At 41.3% G+C, this 9190-nt stretch overlaps 1 protein-coding gene across 1 annotated transcript; it reads right to left on the bottom strand.

Moving 5' to 3' along the window:
- Window positions 1-4325: 4325 nt before the first annotated feature.
- Window positions 4326-7169, bottom strand: CUNH6orf141 (chromosome unknown C6orf141 homolog). The gene is given in 2 exon segments (XM_036218654.1): window positions 4326-5967; window positions 6194-7169. A coding segment is annotated over 1 exon segment (774 nt). The 5' UTR covers window positions 7097-7169; the 3' UTR covers window positions 4326-5967; window positions 6194-6322.
- Window positions 7170-9190: the final 2021 nt, after the last annotated feature.

The raw sequence follows: 9190 nt of genomic DNA, 5'->3' as shown, positions 1-9190 counted from the left end.
CCAAGGTAACTCAACGTCCTGTTTCCCGGAACCATTGTTTTAAACTCATCAGCCATACTATGGCTTTTAGCTACATGACTTCTTCAGTGCCTCATAATGGCTTCCATCATGTCTCAAAATGGCTCCTGACATCTCCCCCTTTATTTTTTAAAATGCCAATGCTTTTCCAGCTATGGTGCAGATAGACTGTGCCTGTCTTAGGCGACCCTTCACAGGTCTGGGCCTTACCCGTTATTGGCACATGAAAGTCTTGCAATCATGCCCTGTTTTAGGTTGGTCCCAGCCCTGAAGGATTCTTACCCGTCTTTGACTACCAGCCTCTGCTAAATGGGAGATGTATAATTAGTTTATAGCTCAAACCTGAGCCTGGAGTCTGAGACCATGCATCTCTGCACGAATCTTCAGCAGAGAATTGAAGAAGTATTTCCTTGGCCCCTAGTTCCTAATCCTTGATTAGGTAAAAGTCCCTGGCCAAACATTTGCTGAGTTACAGACTCACATGGACTGTACAAATACACTCCCATTTCTTTCATAACATCCCTTCCCCACGGATTAACTGGCAGACCTGGAACAATATATGGTTGAAAAGTCCCGTTATGACCTTCTGCATCTTTCCAAGATAAAATATTGCTACTTTGTTCCGGGCTCTGGCTCTGACCTATTCCTTATAATTGTGTCATAGTAGGCTGTTTGGGCCAGGCCATTGTTCAACAGTGAAGACTGAAATATCAGCCCCTGTATCCAGCAATCCCCGAAAGTTCTTTCCATTAATAGTTAAAGTAATTTCTGGGTGTTTAGCTCCTATGGCCTGTACCCAGTACACATCTGATGACCCGAATTCTGCATTTCCTCTCTGATTCCTTTTCGAGGCATTGCTAGTTTGTACCTGGGGCAGTAGCAGCAACTTTGCTATGCGTTGGCCTGCAGGTGAGTGAGTCATTATTTTTACTTCCCCTGTATAGTCCTCATCAATAACTCCTGGCTGCACTAAGATTCCTTTCATGGTAGTACTACTTCTCCCTAATAGCAATCCAACTGTTCCCTTAGGTAAAAGTCCATAAATTCCAGTAGGAAGTATCATCACTTCTTTGTATTGCCTGATGTAACGTACTTTGTAAAGGCTAAAGAAATTTAGGCCCCAGAGACTGGTTAACAACAGCAATGACTGGCTGTGGCTCCTCAAACGGAGGCGGAGGATCTATCCTATAGGGGTCTCTACTAGGTATTTTAAGTGTTTTTTCCTGATTCCCCAGTTGCAGAGTTAACTGTTGTACTGCACCTTGCAATTTCTGAACAAATTTTTCTAGATCTTCAGTTTTATTATCAGAGACAACTGCCGCCACGAGGGGAATACAATCTCCTTCATTATGATATTGTGTGGCTTCTTCCTCTAGTTGTTCTGCATCCCCCGGATCCAATGATTCCTTTCCATGTCTAGAAAATAAAAACTCAAAGAAAGACTCAGGCATGTTGGCGGCGCGGAAGGGTTAGTTTCATTTTCCTTCCCGGTTGCCTGACTGTCTTCATTTGCTTTTTCCCTTTCATGCCTAGGATCTAGACTATCTCTAATTAAAGTCCACAAGCTAAAAGTATCTACAGGCACTTTGCCAGGTCCGTGGACATCATAATTATCTTGTAGTTTTTCTCCTACCTTTTTCCATGTTTCTAAATTCACTGTTCCCTCCTCAGGGAACCAGGGACAAACTTTTTCTATAAATTCTAAATTACACAATTGATGCCCTACCTTAGCTCCTCGCGCACGGAGCACATTCTTAAGCATATGTACAAAAAGCTGCCGGCTATTTCCATTTCCCATTTTTCTTTTGTTACTTCTTTGTATTTATAAACTCCCGAACCATTCCACTGCACTCACCTTTAACTGTTTATTTGGTTTACAGTTTACTCAGGGCCCCCTTTCTCCTGCAGTGGTGGTCTTCACCACAACGTTTACTTTCTGTCCCAAGCTTCCAGGTCCCTGTTTGGGCGCCACTTGCCGGAGCCAGCTGGAGCCAGCCGGCTGAGATCAAACAGCACCTGAAAGAGGGGGGTGAAGCCTAAGGAAAAAGAGATGACAGAAAAGATCTTTCGGGGAGGGCGTGCAGTCAGAGCTGCAGCAGCCTCGAGTTTATTTAGCATAGCCTTTTTATGATATTTTTGAATATCATAATCAATCACCACGTTACCATAGCAAAGCACTCCATACATATCTAAAACAATGCATGTCAATTACATAAGATCATACACATTCTTGTTTCCATTGTAGTATAACATTCCATTACCTTAAAAGGTGATTTGCTGAGGCTTATCAAGGTAACGCAATGTCCTGTTTCCTAGAACCATTGTTTTAAACTTATCAGCCATACTATGGCTTTTAGCTACATGACTTCTTCAGTGCCTCATAATGGCTTCCATCATGCCTCAAAATGGCTCCCTACAATATAGCCTCAGATGTATAGTAGGCTATACATCTAGGTTTATGTGCACACACTCTATGATGTTTGCATAAGATGAAAGAAATTAAAACATATAAAGGCATTTCTCAGAACGTATGTACCTCCATCTTTAAGCCATACATGACTAGTTTTAACTCCGATAGTCAATCAATGTTTTATTAGAAAAAACTTTAGAATAATGATTTCACTCTTTCATAATCCCTAAATGTTTTCACAATTCTATAAAGTATTATTTCCATGGCATTATAAACAATTAATGAAGAATACAAAAATTACAAATGTTTTAGTTTTTGTAAGTGACCAAGTAGGAAAAAGAACTATATACAGCATATGTCAATGTTTCTCAAAGTTTAATGTGAATGACCCAGGAATCTTGTCAAGCCGCAAATTCTCATTTAGCAGATCTGGGGTAGAATCTGATGTTCTGCATTTCTAACAACTTTCTTGGAGATGCCCATGCTGCTGGTTTTCAGACTACACCTTGAGCAGCATCAGTGTACATTAGTTTATATATAAAGACAATATTCAGATTTTATATACAGTTTATGCTCAGTTTATAGTGTATGGATATATACATAAAAATAGAAGAAATAAAACCCGTCTGGAAACATACCAAATATTAAAAGAGATTTGGAATTATGGATTTTGCTTTCTTTTATTCCATTTTTCCTTTCCCTAGAAAAATATTTCCTCAAATTTTTCTTAGTGAATGTTTTTCCTTTAATAGAAAGCTTTTTTTCCCTTCCTTCCCTCCTTCCCTCCTTCCTTCCTTCCTTCCTTCCTTCCTTCCTTCCTTCCTTTTCTTCCTTCCTTCCATCAGAAAGCCAGATCAAGTGCTGGTGATGACCAACAAAAGCAGCAAGTCAAATGTAATGAATCTCAAAAGTGACAAAGGCTGTGGAAAAGGTTTTCAGAGAGGTTGATGCTTGACTGATCCATGGTAAATATGTGACTGTGATATCTGCCTTATGATCACTTGAGTGGCCAGGTGGCTTCCGGAAGTCCTTGCCATGATTCGTCCACCTAAGACAATTTTAGGTGATCACATTTTTTGGTGAGGTGGAGTTGAGACCAAAGTGCCAAGACCCAGCCATTCTCAGAGATATCTTAGTATTGCAGATGCCCAAGTTTCACTACGGATTCACTCCCAAGATACTGTGAATGCAAAACGATTCCTCAGACTCCTCACATGACAATGTTCTGCCTGGATCAGGAAAATCTGTGAAGCAAATTGAACAGTATCTCAAACTTAGTATGTTTCATTAACAAGGAGACATCTGTCTAAAGGAAATCTATAAGCATGTCGAAGGCAGTTAACTGGGAGGTTAGTAAGTGCTTTGAACATAATTTTTACTTAAAGAAGATAAAATTAACCCAAACTTATTTGGATTAAAGGAGTTAAGGTGACTTGAAAAAATACATTTTAAAAGAAATGACGTAAAATGAAAATGAAATGCACCCATTCTGCTTTTCTGAGACAACAGTGCATCAGATTCAAAATCCCAGAGGGAAAACAAACTAACCCAACTGGTCCTAGAGAAAGTATTCTCCCTTGACAACAAAAAATAAATAGTGTGTGAAACCCCTTCAAAGATTCAAGCATGGTGCATGTTAGGCCTGGGAGCCTTAGGATAAATCTTTAGCACATGATGTGGTGGTCACTTCTAAGGAATTTAAAAAATGTATTTACTGATCCATTAAGTGTGGGGAAAAGCTAGAAATAAATCTTTCACCAATGCAGAAAAGTCAGTAAAAACTACTGGTTTGAGTTCTATAGGATTTCTTATGTTGTATGTGTTCAGCTGCTTTTTATTAAGTAAAAGACTAAAGCTTGTTTAGGATGAAAGTGAACTAAACAATATAACACTTATAATAATTATAACTGCTAACTTTGAGCATTTATTTAACGCCAAGCATTGTTCTAAGTATTTTTCATTTAACCTGGAAAAAAATTTCCAATGAGGTCGACAATATTTATTATTCCTATTTAACAAATAAGGGCACGGAGGCACACAGGGATCAAGAATTTGCCCAAAGTCACAGTAAGTAAGAGGTAGAGCAGTTTTGAATCCAAGAAGCTAAATTCTAGAGTTGCCTCCATAGAGAAGGCAGCCAAATGATGCTATCATTTTTGATCTGTGTTAAAGAGGCTTTTCCTGTTGACTATATTCAATGCTCAATTCCATGGGCATATGACTCACAATCAAATTTATTAAGTCACATCTGAAATGTGTCTGCTAAGAATTTTAGCCTTATATAGGAGTCGGGCAGGGTTGTTGGAAGAAAAAAGATAATTCACTTTGTGGGGCCTATATTACCTTTTCTACCTACCAAATAGTTTTGAACACAGATAAGCTCAGGTCCTAAATTCCTCTCCCAAGTGAGGGTTTCATGGGCCTGAGAACTGTTAGTGGTAACTCTCCAGCCAACGGGTCTCACAGGATTCAGGGACATCAAGGGAATTCTAGTACTTCTTACAAACATGAGTCAGAAAACCTAGGATGCCCTCAGTCAACTTTAACTCTCTAGAAGTCCCTCCAAAGGCCATTCTCAGTCTTTAGGAAAGAGATGACCATATTCTCGTCTATTTAGTAAGCACACGCCATTACTCATTGTGTGACTTACACAATCCACATGACCTCTAGACCTAGGCTGGCTCATCAGTAATACAGAGATATATCTCACCTATCTTGTCTGCTAGGAGACAAGAACTGAATCAGATGATAATTTTGAGGGCATTTCAAACTCTAAACTGAGAACAAGAAGGGAGCAGTGGGCACACTGTTCAACAATTTACTCCTCAAAAGCAAAAGTCCCACTGGTCCATTACTTCTTGCAGTGACCAAATACTATCCTTTTAGCAGTACTAAAGTCAAGTAGTTTATCTCTGGAGGGAGGGCTCTGCTCCTCACATATTTTCAAACCAGGCCACGCTACCAAAGGGTTAATAAAGCCAGTGTTTATTTAAAAAGAGGAATAAATAAACTAAAAATGAAGAGAAATTTCTTTTCAACAGCATCAGGAAAGTTGCATTTTTAATTCAGTCCTGACTCCAAATCTTATTAATAAAGAACTATGGACAAGAATAAGATATATAGTCCTTTTGTGGCAAACTATACATTTCTATCTACCTTTGGATCAGAAGATTTATCTGCAGTATTTTAAATATTAAAATAATTTAAAAATTTACATTAAAACCGTTTTTCTAGACTAAATTAGACACTTTGGGGTAAAGCCCTTTTAAAGCGATTTTGCCTTTAAAGCTGTTTTATGTCCCCCTCCCCCACTTTCTTTTCCTTGATCCTCTTTTTTACATGCTTAAATGTGAAAAAAAAAAAACAGAAAAACGTGCACATCAAAAGAGAGTATAAAGAAAAAAAAAATTGTTTACTTGCTGCTTTAACTTTCCCGTTTCTTTTTACTTGCTTTTTCAAATGTTAAGACAAACTTCGCACCATCTACTCCCACCTCCTTTACAGAGAGCAGCCCTCAAACTTCGTTTTTGCTTTTAGGTCTTAAAGAGAAAGTGGGGAGGCAAAAAAAAAAAAAAAAAAAAAAAAAAAAAAAAAGAAAGAAAGATCACTTGAGGTATTGCAAAACGAGAAATAACAACAGATTTTCTTATTTCAAAACTCCCGTTTTTCTAAATTCAAAATACCTTTTCTTCCCCTCTTCTGTACGACTTAAGTCCCCAGACCTTCACAGTATTTAAGCCATGATAGAGGTATTATGTTGCTTACAATTCTTCAATCTGTATTGTGTGCCATCATCTGCCATCCCGAAGCGCCGCGCCATCCTCTTAAAAAGGTCCTTGCTGTCGGTTAGTTGCAGGTTGGGGTTCCCGGAAGAACATTTTCTTTTCTTGAGGATTATTGCTCATCCACCAGCCCCGAATATACCTCGGGCTCCTCCTTCCTGTTTAATCTCCTGGGGGAATCAAGGTCCTCGAGAACCTGAAAAGATCGTCTCTCCGCGGCGTAGACGCAGGTTGCCTTTCTCCGTGCCAAGAGAGCGCGGGATTCTCCAGGGGTCCCTGCGCCCCACAACCTGCTTTACTCCTTGTTGGTGAGAAAAGTGACCGCGGTCAAGGAGCGCTCCTCCGTCCGTGTGGTCATGCAGCCCTTCGTCCACGCGGTCCACAGGACTTCTTGTGTCACCTGATAATCCACGACCCGCACGAGCACGGATTTGGGTGAGGCTGCGGGGTCCCGCGGCGGAGGTCCAGAGGGAGAGTCTACACGGCTGCCAGGGATCCGCTTTTCTCGTGGGAAGACAGGAGAAGGCCAATTGGGTTCCAGGTCATCTTCGCCAGCCTGGGGGAGGTCTTCCTCACCCGCCACCTCTTCCCGCGCAGGGTCCCCTTGAGTCCCCAGCCCCCTCTCTGGGTGAAGAAGAAAGAGCACTTTCTCTCTGACCCAGGACAAAGAGCCCAGGTTCTCCCCGGCCCGGCGGTTCTCGTGGGCACCGCCCCGGCTTCCGCTCGCCCCCGCCGCCCCGGCATTCCGGGCGTCCGCGGCCAGGGGAGCCCCGCGCCCCACAACACGCGGAAAGAACCCCCCGCGCCCCAGGCTGTCAGGGAAGTCCGCGGGATCCGTAGCTCCGCGGGGACCCGGGACCCCCATCCTGGTAGGAGGGTCCTTCATTCGTCGGTCCTTTCACAGGTTCGCGCAGCAAACTCCAGCTGAGCTTTCCAAAGCGCGGGACAGGCAGCTCTGGGTGTGGTCACGGCACACCCCTCCCCCCACGCCCCGCCCCCCAGCACCTGAGAGGCATTCTGAATTTGCGGCTGATCTCCTTCTCCCCCAAACCCTCTTCGGCCTCTACCTTGAGGTTTTCTAGCTATTTCAAGACAAAAAGGCCGACATCCCGGGGTCGCTGTTCCTCTTCTTACCCTGGACCCTAACCTTGCTGCCTTTGTCGATTTTCTAGTTCTATGTCCGCTTACTTCTCAACTCTATCCCAGTTTCCACCCTCCTTGTTTTCCAGAGCTGAGGCTCAAAACACCCTCGTATTGCTCACCTTTGAAACGCGCAGCAAAGTACGTCTTCCCACGGACTGTTCTCGAACTGAAGGAACAAGGAAGTCAAAAAAAAAAAAAAATCTGACAATCAAATTCTTCTGAAAAAGGGTTTGTGTCCACTCGGAATCCGCCCCCACCGTGCTACCAAGATAATAGAATGTATGGATCAAAGAATCAGACTGGGAAAGTTGAAACCTTTGAGGAAAAGCTTTTGGTTTGTCTGTTGCTCTTCCTTTGGAATGCCACGATCCGCACAACAGTGGTCACACCTGTCTCCATTTTGGTTATAATCAATGCCGATCTCAGGAAGGGGCTCCGTGCCTTTGATCAAACAGAAACACAAAAAACAAAACGCTAAATCAACTAATTCAGGATTAAAATTTTGTGTTCATGTCCTTTTTAAAAATTTCCCCCTTCACTCCCCCCATTCTCCCTCTTTAACGTCAGAGGTTAAAATATCTATTTGTGCAGGCTTTTGACATCTGCTCATTGCCAGGCCCTCTGCCACACTCATCTTGGCTGGAGGTTAATGGGGAAAGGTAACTAATAAAAGAAAAAAGGGAGCTTAGTTTGTGATTTCCAGTCCATCCTTAGTAACAGGTGCTTGTTTTATTAGGAAATGCTCATTGTTTTCCTGTGTTTTAGAAAAATGACTGCAATGGTAGAAATTCCTGCCCATGTATGACAGGGCAGGTAGTATGGTGAAAGAAGGCATTTTGGAAAGAGAGGACCTTCTGATGTCAGCCAATTGATACAATAAAAAAGGTGCAGGAGGTGCGAGAAAACCTGGGTCAGAGCTGCCTGATTTAATGTCTAATTTGGGCTGGTTACTGCTAAGTCACAACTCACTAAAGTTTTTGAGTGTTTTAGATAAGAATTGTTCTAAGCACTCTACTTATTTAAACTCACTAATTCTTTACCACAAACTAAGGAAGTAATACTATTACTATAGTCTCCTTAAGAACTTTGAAGAACAGGGAAGTTAAGTATTTGCTCAAGGTCAAGCACAGATAAACGGTGGAGCCAGGATTATAACATTTTATAATGCTCCTATTTTAAATTACCTTCATATTTTAAGCCTACTTCTTCTTTTCTGTTCATTTACTTAACCAGTAATTACTGAGTTCGTGCTAAATGTCAGCCACTGTTCTGGGGGATGGGGACATCTGGGAGAACAAGCCAAATTGCATACCGTTTTGAGTTTTCATTGTATGTAGTAACATACATCAAATCCTCTGTCCAAAAGTAGGAAATAATAAACTTTAATATACATGAAAATCACCTATAGATTGGTGCTCTATTCCACTCTCAGATTCTGTTCTTATAGGTTTGGGATAGGGCTTAGAATATGTATTTTTGCGCAAGATCTTCAGTAATTCTGATGCTAGTGGTCCATGGACAATATTTTGAGAAACATCACCAACAATCTGCATGGATAAACTAGGCCTTTTTGCTGCTTTCAAGTGGCAATAAGAACACTGTATTTTCCTTCCTTGCAGGAATATTTGGGAAATTCCAATGACAATGTCTGTATTCTGAGGGAAGCCTAATGTAAATCACAAGATTTATTGCTTTCAATATTTCAATATTTAGAAATGGAGAAAACAGATTCGCTGAAAAATAAGACAGACTCACCCATTTTATAGCACCTGAGTTTGTAGGTGTCAAGAAGTTGTGTATAAATATATTTTTTAAAAAATTAAGAGGAACTGCTAAA

This window comes from Rousettus aegyptiacus, unplaced genomic scaffold (genome assembly GCF_014176215.1).
Source record: "Rousettus aegyptiacus isolate mRouAeg1 unplaced genomic scaffold, mRouAeg1.p scaffold_m13_p_1, whole genome shotgun sequence".
Classification (NCBI taxonomy): Eukaryota; Metazoa; Chordata; class Mammalia; order Chiroptera; family Pteropodidae; genus Rousettus; species Rousettus aegyptiacus.
This window is presented reverse-complemented; position numbering and strand designations above follow the sequence as displayed.